This window comes from Aotus nancymaae, unplaced genomic scaffold (genome assembly GCF_030222135.1).
Source record: "Aotus nancymaae isolate 86718 unplaced genomic scaffold, 86718_ANA_hifiasm-v0.15.2.pri h1tg000064l_0, whole genome shotgun sequence".
Lineage (NCBI taxonomy): Eukaryota > Metazoa > Chordata > Mammalia > Primates > Aotidae > Aotus > Aotus nancymaae.
The window spans coordinates 9,627,481-9,640,662 of record NW_026988478.1 but is presented as its reverse complement, the minus strand read 5'-3'; the positions used below and the strand labels follow the sequence as shown (position 1 = coordinate 9,640,662).

General features: G+C 33.9%; 1 protein-coding gene across 1 annotated transcript in view; it reads right to left on the bottom strand.

Annotated features, from left to right (window-relative positions):
• HSD17B4 (hydroxysteroid 17-beta dehydrogenase 4) overlaps positions 1 to 13,182 on the bottom strand; it is an 88,898-nt gene that overhangs the window by 51,703 nt on the left and 24,013 nt on the right. The window contains exons 3-8 of the mRNA XM_012448564.3: positions 12,597 to 12,704; positions 12,163 to 12,222; positions 10,914 to 10,935; positions 10,767 to 10,813; positions 9,144 to 9,228; positions 7,559 to 7,746 (exon numbers count right to left, since the gene is read on the bottom strand). Coding sequence (XP_012303987.1) covers positions 7,559 to 7,746; positions 9,144 to 9,228; positions 10,767 to 10,813; positions 10,914 to 10,935; positions 12,163 to 12,222; positions 12,597 to 12,704 — 510 coding nt within the window. The remainder of the gene's footprint in view (positions 1 to 7,558; positions 7,747 to 9,143; positions 9,229 to 10,766; positions 10,814 to 10,913; positions 10,936 to 12,162; positions 12,223 to 12,596; positions 12,705 to 13,182) is intronic.

Sequence of the window (13,182 nt, the reverse complement as noted above, 5' to 3'; positions counted from 1 at the left end):
AGAAGTCCCATAGCTATTAAAATATCAAGTTACATGAAATCGAAAACAGAAAGGTTTACTTACTCAACCCAACGTTTCTTCCACAATACTAGATGTCAGGATATCTAGCATTATAGTGAGCCAAGTACTCTGAAGAATACTTCTGTTTCCAGAAATGAGATTATTTTAAAGCACTACTGAGATAGAGAAAGTATCCTCCAATCAGAAAAAAAAAAAAAAAAAAAACAGAAGAGTCCCTAGTGCCATGCTGCAAGGAAGGGAGGGTTGCCCTGAGAATGACATGAATAACAATACTGACACCTCGATACTCAGAGGTAGGCCAGCATCAAGATGGGGTCCAAACCTACTACAGCGAACTTCAACTCTTAAGGAAAACTGAAGCAAACCAAAATTGGCTGTGCCTCCTGGTAACCAGCAGTAGCAAAGACAGATTTTCTCCGAAAAAAACATTGCCGTTCTCACTCATAGGCAGGTGTTGAACAATGAGAACACATGGACACAGGGAGGGGAGCACCACACTCTGGGGTCTGTTGAGGGGAAATGGAGGAGGGACAACGGGGAGTGGGGAGTTGGGGAGAGACAGCATGGGGAGAAATGCCAGATATAGGTGAAGGGGAGGAAGGCAGCAAATCACACTGCCATGTGTGTACCTATGCAGCAATCTTGCATGTTCTTCACATGTACCCCAAAACCTAAAATGCAATTAAAAAAAAAAGAAAACATTGCCAATTCAGAACACAGAATAAGATCAGGTAAAGAGCTGATAATTAGAAATCACCAAGCAAAAAAATGAAGGGAAGCCACTATGAGTAAAAGTTAAAAGAAACAACAGATTTAAACTACAATGGAATAGAAATGTTGGAATTTAAAATATAATATAAAGAAAAGTTAACTATTGATTAGCATTTGTACCCTCCCTGACTCACAATTTTACTTCGAAGTACATATTCTAGAAAAATTCTTGTTCTTGTGATCCAGAACACATGTACAAAAATAAAAGCAAATTAATTAAAAAGCAACCCATATGTTCATTAATAAGAATTAAATTCACATGCTAGACTTGCAGCAATAAAATCGAATGAGCTACAGCTATACATAAATCTTAGAGCCCTAAAATTTCTTGGAAAGACAAAGTGCAATTCCCAAAAAAAAAAAATTTTTAAATGACAATGTCAAAAAGATCAAAAACAAGAAAACCAAACAATAAAGTGTTTATCCATGTAATTCTGATTTAAAAAATTAAAGGTAAGGGAATGAATATTCTCTAAGTAATTACCTCTTGGGGGAGGAAATGGGGTGAGATATAAAAGATAACAAAAATAGACACGAGTTACGGAAATGCTCCAGTTTGGGGGCTGCATAACAGCAAGTCATTAAGATGATTCCCAATGACCCCCATGTCCTTTTTGTAGTCCTCTTTCACAGTGTCCCAAGGCTAGTCTGTGTCATCTACAGGACACAATAAAAGTGATGGTACGTATCTTCTAAAATAGGTTATAAAAGACACTGCAGCTTTTGTCTTGGTGGTTCTCTCTTTCAAGTCGTTAGCTCTGGGGAAAGCCAGCTGCCATGTCAAGAGCAGTCCTATGGAAAAGCCCACATGGTGAGAAACTGAGGCCTCCTGACAACAGGTAGGAAGGAACAGAGGCCTCTTGGCAACTGCTATGTGCATGAATGAGCTTGGAAGTAAATCATCCAAGCCAACCTTTCAAATGACTAGAGTGCCAGAAAACATCTTAACCAAAACCTCATTAAAGACCTAGAAGCAGAAGCTCCTAGCTAGGCCACTCTAAATTCCTGACCCCAGAAACTGAGTGAGACAATAAATGTTGGCTGTTTTAATCCACTAAGTTTTAGAATACTTTACTACACAGCAATAAATAACTAATACAGCTTGGAAAGTTAGTTCCTGGATACTAATTATAGGGTTGTATTTTATTTCATGTAAGAAACATGTAAGTTATAGACATTACTTTTCAAGCATCAAGTATACTGCAAAGGGGAAATGAAATAGCAAAAATGACTCCACACATTACTCATAATATCTGGTTCTTTAACAAATAATTCCTTTAATTGCCCATAAGGAAATAATTTAGAGGAGGAGAAAAAAAAGTTCTGGTCAAAATAAATTTTAAGATATTCTAAACTATAAAAGAGTTAAGAAAAAAGCAGAATTAAAATAACGGAATTTTAGGACTAGAAATAATAGTCCTAAAATTAAAAGTAATTTTAAAATGATCTACAACTCTCTTACTTTACGGAAGAGAAAACAGATCCAGAAGGATTAAGTCATTTGTCTAAAGTAGACTTTCTTATTTTACTAGAGCATGGTAGGCCTAACAGATTAAACATTTACCTAATGCCTTTAGTGGTCCAGAACTGTTCAAATAAATGGTAGCATACACCCAAAGGAAAACAAATTTAAAACCTAAAGTTTTAAATACTTTCTTGAAAATGTACTGCTTCCCAAAGAGTCTAGAATTCACAGCAAAAAGTGACTAAAGGCAGAAGTCTAACAAAGCGATGACAAGCACGAATTCTAACTAGTGATTTGTCTGTTGGTATGAGGGAGGTAAAAAGAGGTACAAAGTTAGATGCAAGTTACTGGCAATGTTCCAATTCTTGGGTTGAAAAGTGAGTTCAAGAAAATGCATTATATTTTTACGCTTTATTTCGTATCTATAACCTATACTGTTTTGTGTCTATATAGTACTATACTTAAAAGGAAACAAATAAATTGTATGTCTTTCACATAATATGATTCTTTAACAAGAATTCCTTTGACACAAATATGAGAACATAAAAAGTTTTTAAAGAACAAGGGACTTTAAAAATGGCTCTGCTAGCAAAGAAACGGGAAAAAATTAGATCTCAGGTCCAAATAGGTATTCTACACTAAAGAAAATTGGTTAGACACAGCACTTAGCAAAGGCTGCAAAGTACTGCTGTAGTATTACAAATCCCAAGTTCTAAAATGCATGTTAGTTCAAATGTGGAAAATAAATGGTGCTGCAAGTATTTGTGTTCTATGGAGTAGCTAACTTTAAAATAATTCCATCCATTATTTTGTACCATTTCACAGAGGCTACTTTTCAAGTATTATGTAGATTTTCTTTTCAGAAATATATAAAAATCAGGAATACCAAAAAGCACAGTTCTCCATAGCCAACTATTATATATATTATATAAGTAAATAAAGGTACGCTCTCAATTATCCATTTAAATTTTTAACTTTTATATTTTTAAAGAAAGTTGAAAGACACACACTACTCATTCCAAGACTTAGTATAAAACTAGAGTAATCAAAATATCATGATATTGCTAAAAGAACAGGCACACAGATCAATGGACTAGAACAGAAAAATCCAGAAACAGGCCCAGGTGTAAGTGGTTGATTGATTTCCACAAAGGTGCAAAGACAATCCAAATCAAGAATGAGGAACAGTCTATGGAACAAAGGAAATAGTTTCTTGAACAAACAGCTTTTTCTCTTTTTAAGGCAGGGTCTCAGTCCATTATCAGGCTGGAGTACAGTGGTACAACCATAGCTCTGCATCCTCCAATTCCTGGGCTCAAGCAATCCTTTCACCTCAGCCTTCCAAGTAGTTGTGACCACAGGCACAAACCACCCTGACCAGCGGGACTTTATTTAAAAAGGGAAGATGAACTATTATGTGTTAAAGGAAACTTAAGAGATATAAAAAATGCCTGTGGACCTTGTTTGGATCCTTAGTGGAATAAACCAACTCTAAAAATATCTCTTTCTAGACAACTAGAAAATTTTAATACGAATTTGGTAGTAGGTGATGTTAGCAAGTTATATTGTTTGGTTGTAATAATGGCATTGTGGTTATAATGTCCACATCTGTTAGAGATTCATTTCCAAGTGTTCGTTAGGTGAAATATAATGTCTAGGATTTACTTTGAAATATTACAGAAGAAAAGGTAGAAGGTGACAAAAAAATAAAACAAAATTGGCTAAATGTTGACCCTTTGCTGCAGCTGAATGATGGGTACAAACAGCTCTTAACTTTCTTTACTCTTATGTATATTGGAAAGCCACACAAAAAAAAGTCTTTTTTTTTTTTACACAAAGAAACAAATGACCATAAAAAGACTTTTATTTAATTAAATAAGGTAAAATGCAACCATTAAGAGATACTTGCATTATTAAATGGGAAAATGTTCATGATACAGGAAATAAAAAAATAATAACTAGACTTCCGGTTTGCAAAAGCTTAACAAACTAAAAATCAACAACTCTGCTTATCGCCACCAGAGAATTCAGGTCACGGAGCAAACCACCACCAGGAAAACTGAAGACACAGGCAAATTCAGAAAACCCAGCTTACTAGGAACAGAAGCTTCCAGAGCCCAAGCAGTTAGAACACTTAAACAGTAACTGACAAATTACTAGAAGCTGAGTATAGACTTGTTTTACCTTAGGAAGGCCCAATCTTAGGGGGCACTCCAACACTTTTGTAAGTTTTACCTACAGAATTCCCCACAACACAGGGAAGATCAGAGAAAAATCCCTTCATGCTTTGGACAAGAAAAGGGGAAAGAAACCATTTTGAAATATGCTCAGAGCATTTTGTTCTATTTAAGGCCTGCTCTCAAGAGAAACTACTTTGCCAGAGCATCCTCTGACCTAGGGGAAGAGTGATTAGACAACTGGAGCTTATCTACCTTTCCCATCTCAAATAAGGAAAGGAAAAGAAAAAAAGGGGAAAAAAGGCTAAAAAACTCTACTGAAGTTCCCAACCCAGGATTCTGACCCACTAAAAAAATGGAGATCTAATAATAAGAGTACAGATCATTTCCCCTCCCTAATACCTTACCGCTCCATCAACAGGGCTCCAGAATAATAACAATCACAAGTGAGAGAGCTTCAAGACACAAACTCTATTTAACAAAGAGTTTCTAAGGAAAATCAAAGACAACAGAGTATTTAAAAAAAAAAGAACAGAGAGGAAACAGAAATATCTGATACTCATAGCTATAGTAAATAATAAACACAGCCTAACTCCTAACAAGATAAACATAAAACCTCACGCTAAAGGCCTATTAATCTCATTTGCTATTACTCAACGTATTATTTTTGACTTTCCACAAAAAATTGAAAGCCATGCTAAAAGGCAAGAAAAAGCCTATGATTTTAGAGACAAACATTAGAACCAGATTCATATCTGGAGATTATCTGATAAAACAATTTAAAATAACTATGATTACTGTGCTTAGGGCTCTAATGGGAAAAGTGGGTAATACACAAGAACAAATGGTTATTGTAAGCATAGAGATAAAACTCTAAAAAAGAAAGCTAAAATAAAATGCTAAAAATCAAAACCATTGTAAAAAAAAAAAAAAAGAAGAATCAGAATAAGCTTGAAGACATGTCAATACAAACTTCCTGAACTGAAATGCAAAAAAAGAATGAGAAAAATGGAACAGAACATCTAAGAACTGTGGGACAATTACAAAAGATATAACATGCATACAATGAGAACCCTAGAAGAAGAAAAAGATAAATAAGCAGAAGAAATATTTGAAGGAATGATGGCTGAGGATTTTCCAAATTAATAACAGACACCAAACCACAGAAATCTCAGAAGACACCAGGCAGCATAAATAAAAATCTCCACCTAAACACATCATATGCAAACTGCAGAAAACCAAAGACAAAGAGAAAATCTTGGAAGAAGCCAGAGGGAAGAAAACACCTTACTTATAGAGGAACAAGGTTAAGAATTATGTCAGACTTCCTTTCTGAAACCATGTAACCAAGAGGAAAGTGATGTGACATACAGGCATATCTCATTTTATTACATTCCACTTTATTGTGCTATGCGAATATTGTATTTTTCACAAATTGAAGATTTGTGGCAACTATGCATCAAGGAAATCTATCAGCACCATTTTTCCAACAGTATGTGCTTACTTCATTTATCCATACTGGCATTTTTTAACAATAAAGTGTTTTTTAATTAAGGTATATATATGGTTTATATCTACACATGACGCTATTGCACATTTAATGAACTACAGTACAGTGCAAACATAACTTTTTATGCACTGAGAAACCAAAAAAATTATGTGACTTGCTTTATTGCAATTTTAGCTTTATTGTGGTGATCTACAACCAAACCTGCAACATCTCCAAGATATGGCCATATATAAAGTGTTCAAAGAAAAAAGCCACCAACCTAGAATTCTGTATCCAATGAACTTATCCTTCAAAAATAACGATTAAGAGAATAGAAAGACAAGCCACAGACTGAAAAAAAAAATTTGTAAAACATATATCTGATAAAGGACTTGTTTCTAAAATATATAAACAACCCTTAAAATTCAAGATAACAAACAATCCAATTTTAAAATGAGTGAAAGATGTGAATAGACATCTCAACAAAAAAGACAAATAAATGGCAAATAAGCACAGGAAAAAATGCTCAATACCATACATCACTAGGTAATTGCAAATTAAAATAATAAGATATCACTACATATCTATTAGAAAATCTAAAATCCAAAATGCTGACAATAAAAAATGCTGTCGAGGATGTGGAGCAACAAGAAGTCTCATTAATTGCTGGTGGGAATGCAAAATGATAAAACCATTTTGGAAGCTGGTTTGGCAATTTCTTACAAAGCTAAACGTAGTCTTATAATATCATCCAGCAATCACACTCCATGGTATTTACCTAAACAACTTAAAAACTTACATCCACACAAAAACCTGCACATGAATGTTTATGGCAGCTTTATTAATAAATGCCAAAAAATGGAAGCAACTAAGATCTCCCTCAATAGGTGTATGAATAAACAAATTGTAGTACAGTCATACCATGGAATGTTACTGAACAATAAAAAGAAATGAGCTTCAATCCCTGAGAATTCAGGAAGAAAAGGGAAGAGACAAACAGGTGAAGCACAGCGGATTTTTAGGACAGTAAAACTATTCCGCATGACACTGTAACAGTGGATACATAAGTTTACACATTTGTGAAAACCCATACCATTGTATAACACAAAGGATGAATCCCAGTGCAAACAATGAACTTTAGCTTATCATAATGGATCCATACTGGTTCATGATTGTAATAAATATACCACTCTGACCAAAGATGTTAATAACACGGGAAACTATGGAAGGTAAAGTATATAAGAATTCTCTGTACAATTTTTCTGTAAATCTAGAACTGCCCTAAAAAATAATCTATTTTTTAGATAAATACATAAAAACAATTATTATGAAACAGGAAGAACGTTATTACCCCCATTCTGTAAAAAATTATGAGTATCTATGTAAAAAAAATTATGAGTATCTATACAGAGAAAAAGAATGAAAGTTTTTATCAATGTGGTAGAATTATGGGTCATTTTTTTTTCCTTTGTGCTTTTCTAAATTTTCCACAATGAATACAATTTACACATAATGCTTTCAAAATTGAAAAAAAAATAACTTTTAAGTATGCAGAAAATTAAATACTTTTGCAAAGCTCACTCCACGTAGATTAGTAAGTAACACCACTGAAAAAATAAAAGCTTGCTTACTTACCTTCAGGCATAACTGTCTGAGTCATCCGTGATCCAGCATTAGGAGCAATGGTGTTACAATGAATGTTGCTTTTCCTGCCTTCTATTGCAAGAGTATTCGCAAGGCCCAGAAGACCCAACTTTGCAGCACTATAATTTGCCTGGCCAAAGTTGCCATATATTCCTGAAGCTGATGAAGTCATAATAATCCTAAAAAGAAAATCAATCTCTCAATATCATCTTTTCCATAGTTTGATAACACTGCAACTCTAACTCTGTTTTGGTACTACTGGACCTACCAAAAGCAACTATGTGTACTCTCATTAGCTTCTTACAATCATGATTCATGTATCTAAAATAATATTAATTTATAAGTAACCTCTCAAAATTCAACTACAAGATTTAACTGTTTCAAAAAGATTCTCTGGCCAGAACCAAACGATCTTACACTTATGCTTAAATGTAAGAATGTATATTCATTATCTATCAAAAACAATAAATATTTACAACTGTAAAATAACCCTTGTAACATCTAAGTTAAATTGTTAGCAAGAAATATTGGATCAAACAGTTTCAATTTTTCAGTCCTCACCACTTTGCCTCTCTCCCTTTCTGAATAATATTAAATGCCTCATTAAAACAATGCCATCTCAAAATCTGACCCAACCTTACTCACTCTACTTAGGCTAAGTAAAATAAATCATATCATTTATTTTCAGAAACTGTCAGGACCAGGATAAACTAGAAATCTCCAATAAAAACAGGCATCACAAGCAATTTGCTCGCATTAGGTATACATGAACCCTAAATTAACAGGAATGACCTCAACACTAGAGTGCAACAGAGGACATGGATTAAGAGTACTAGCACTGCCACAATGAGTTACTTATTTATGAGCAATCATGAGAGGTCCTACAGTTCTTAAACAGTTTATAAAAACTAACTCATGTCTGACTAGTACCAGCCAGCAGGACACAGCCATTCATCTCTCCCCAGTTGGGAAGATATGAAATAACATTCGAGTTATAGAATAAGCTACAGCCGAATCTTCAATGTGTGTACTACCTTCTAAAATGCCAGAAATTAAGGCAAGAAGATCACTTGGGCCCAGGAGTTTGAGACCAGTCTGGGAAACAAAATGAGACACCATCTCTACCAAAAAATTAAATCATTAGTCAGGCATGGTGGCACACACCTATAGTCACAGCTACTTGAGAGGCGGAGGTGGGAGAATTGCTTAAGCCCAGGAGATAAGGCTGCAGTGAGGTAAAATGCATGCTCATGCCACTGTACTCCAGCCTAGGCAAGAATGAAACCATGTCTCAAAATAAAATAAAATAAAATAAATTGCCAGAGAACAGCAAGAAAATCTTTAATAATAAAAAGAGGTAAAAAATAAATACAAATCTGTCCAGCTCAGCCAATCTGTGACTAAATGATACCAATTTAATGAGGGTATGTGCCAAAATCATCTGTCAAAATCATTTGACAATGATTTCCTCAATGTCAAAAATCATTTCACAACACTTCATATAATCTTTCCCTGTACACAAGAACCCCCCCACACAACATCTTCAATCCCCATTGACAACCACATGCAATTCTACCTTCCATATTTCTGTTTCTTCATGTGATCCCATGCCGCCCGTGTCACTTGGAATGACCCCCGCAAATGAACTCTGTGGATTATATCTAAAACAATAAATTATTTTTATTAAATATTTTATTAAAATTAGATAGGCATGTCTGAAAATTAATAAGCAATGTATTTATACAAAGATGTTCATTTTATACCTAATGTATAAAATCACCTACTGTCCCACCCCAATGAGTATTTTGCCTTTGTTCCAGTTACGCTACTAATCAATAGTTCACACCCAGACTTACAACAGCTTTCCCCATAACTTATAAAATAATTGTAATGCCTATGCATATCTAAATACTATTAGTTTATACCCACGTTATGTAAAAATGTGCTAATATAAATATCTAAGATTTTTACAAATATAATTGGCACTCAACACTAACATCAGTTAAAGCATAATAATAAACCACATCATTCATTAAGAAACACTTAGAAAATATTCACTAGTTCCCTATTGTTACCATTTGCAAATAAGTGCATAAAAGAGATGCCTGTTTTCAGATTTCCATCTAATGAACAGACCACTTATGAAAAATTTAGATAGACAACTCTAGATTTTAATTGTCAAGTTTTTAAGCATTCTTACTTATTTTCGTTAAAACAAATATTTTCATGTGTATATTAGAAGAAGAATCGAAGAGTGAAAAGAGGAACTTTAAAAAAAAAAGAAAGACACAAAGGTAGTCAGGAGTAGTGGGCTTAGTAGGATGAAATCAGAGAAGGAAATACCTCAGTCCCATCACAGCACCAAGAAAAGCACCAACATAAGCCCCCTTGCCAGCAAAGCCTATCTTTCTCAGCTTCTTTTCTACCCTAGTTGTTACAAGGGAAGCAGAAACTAAAAGCTCTTCTTAGTTTAATTCTAAATCAATGATATTAACTCTTCTTCCAAAAGACGGTCAGGCGATATTCCCCAGAAACCCACTCTATAAACAATGATACCATTGTTTGACCTCAGTTGCCATGCCTCCCAATGTCTTAGCCACCACTGTTCATTTTAGTTCTGATTGCCAATGAAAGTAAGGACAAAGAAGAGCAAAATTAAAAAAAAAAACTATTCTTAACTGTGATTTGTTCATTATCTAAACTCAATCTTTCCAATTCAGAAAGGTTGGAAAACTTTCCTATTTACTAGAAGCTTCAAAATTACATCCAGGTTTTGTCCTACACTGTTCTAAGATCTCCATCATTTTTAGTGCCCTAGACTTCCTTGCATATCATGCTCTTGCTCTTGAAAAAGATTCACACAACTGGATAAGCACGTTAAAGGCTGTTAGAGTTAATACTGCTAGAAAATGCTGACCACCTCTTAAGGAGAAAATGGAGGGAGAGGGAAACCTGAAGAAATAAAGTCCTTTTAGATAACTTCTGCCAAATGATTTTACATTTTTTAAATGTATTAAATGTTTTTTAAAAGAGGCTACTTCTAACTATTCATCGTTTTCAGTACACAGTTTATTCATTATTTATATTAGCAGCAAAAGTAGGTAGAAGCAGATTTTTCCATAAATGTATAAATTTATCAAATATTTAAAAGGCTAAATGGATAAGTATGTTCCACAGAGACATATTAAATACAACTTACCCCAGTCTTCATCACTTATCCTAGCAAAGGAACGATCTCTCAGAATTCTAAAAAAAATCGATGTTGTATAGGGTAAGAAGGGGGAGAGTATACACTTTAAAAAAATATTATATGCACATCACTAAAAATGAAAAAAGAAATACTCACCCAGCATTGTTGACCACAACATCTACAATATAAAAAGATGCAAGTCACATATAAAAGCAAGCATATTCATTTGCATTTGCTTACAACTCACATTTCTCTCAAAACTGGCTTTTTTTAACCATGAAAAAGTAGATATAATAAGTAAAGACTACTATCAAAAGTTTATATCTATATCAAAAAAAATATGACTCACAAAAGCCTAAGTATCACATTATATCAAGCACCTTCCTCTCAAACTAGTATCTGTAAATTTTCCCACCTCTCTATCAAAATTCTATCCACTTACTTATAGAATTAGCTGTAGTATAACTCTTAGGTTCTGAGGATTCAGAACCATAAGCCATTCTACACTTAACCTCAAAATTCACTTAACAAGTTAAAGTTGGATTTCCCTTGCCACTCAAAAGTAGAAAGAAAAACATTAGAATTACAAACTGATGCTTTATGTTGATACATAATTATTTTCTCACTATGAAAGAAAATAATTATTTTTTGAGGTTCAGCCTTCTTGTGGCTATTTTCACTCTCTGATTTCACATTTTTATGGTCTCTACCCCTGTCAGACGACATGGGAACATGGTTATTAGTTCAATCTAACATAATTAGAAAAATAAATATGCTAGACCAAACAAAAAAGGGGAGCGCATATTCAATTAACAACAAGTAATGTTATTCAGATTGTAAACATGCTGGGCTTATCTTCTGTGATGTCTCCATCTAGTAATCTAGTAACTTTTATTAAGTGTATGTGGGACTAAACTGGAAAGATTTGCTAGAGAAATAACAGACTAAACAATTAATTTGAAATACTTCTTAAAAATTAAGATTTTTATTATAGAGAAATCATCTTAAGTAATCTGCAAGACATTGGATTATCTTAATCCAAATCATTATAAGTATTCAAAAGAATCCACTGGGTCCTCTATTGCCAAAATACTGGTTTACTTTTTATCTTGTAAACACCTTTGAGGTTTAACCGAATTATTTTAAAAAGGGCACTGAGCAAACACTTGTAAGTTATTTAAAGCACTTAAGGTGCAGAAAAACAAATTCAATACATATATCCATAAAATTGCCACCTCAATTAAGCCCTTTATGAAACAAGTAAAATAATTAACTTATAAATAAAATTTTAAAATTTGATTATGAGGAAAGAGATATCTGTTTAGTAAATAAAAGGAAACTTAAAAATATTTTATTAGGAAGGTGGAAGTTGCTCCATCAGGGCCGTAACACAAAGAAACATCACCTATTCTTCCAAACGCATCCAGTGCTGTCTTCACGACCTTCTCTCCTTCTTCCACTGAATCTGAGGAAAAGGAAAATTTGTATGAAATTTCAGCCATCTCCCTTCCAAATGACTTCTAAATTCTGTGAGTCAGAGCAACAGAATCCTATTCACCCTACAGAACTTACAAGAGATATCCGTATCTGTAATAATTACTAATTATATCATATGCTCACTAATAAAATATTAAACAGAACAAAGGTTAGAATCATGAAACAGTCCGCATTAAAAGTTTTAAAAATTCTCACAAATATAAAACATGTAGTCAGAACTTTGGCAGACTTAGAAAATCATAATTACACTGGAATGCTGAGATATTTGCTCAAAGATTATTAATGTGACAAACAGCATTAGTTGAAGGAAAATAAACAGTATAGTTCTCTCAAATACCATACCATAGTTGGCCACTGCTTTTCCACCTTTCCTTCTTATTTCTTCAACAACCTTATCAGCAGCCAAGGAGCCTTTACCGACTCCTTTGAAGTCCCCTCCCAAATCATTCACTGTAATACAAAAACAAGCAAACAAAGCAAACAACAATTAAATTCTAGACTTCAAACTGTGTGTGTGTATAAGTGTGTATGTGTACGTGTGTGTATGTGTCTCTGTGTGTGTTTGTGTGTGTGTGTTGAAAATGAATTTCTAATTACTAGCACATCCCTTCAGTCATCTGCCCAATTCCTTCCTACCCTACCCCATCTTACTAAACACACCACATGCATTTTCAAAATATGCCTCTTCATTTTTGAATACAAACATAAAGAAACAGCAAAAATAGGTTCTTTTCATGAAAATTTTAACTATGTAGTGTTTTTCCTCTTTTGAAAATTAAAAAGGACTGGGCATAGTGGCTTACACCTGTAATCTCAGTACTTTGGGAGGCTAAGGTGGGAGGACTGCTTGAGCTCAGGAGTCCAAGACCATCCTCGGTAACACAGCAAGATCTCATCTCTACTAAAAAACAAAATAACAAAAAGCTGG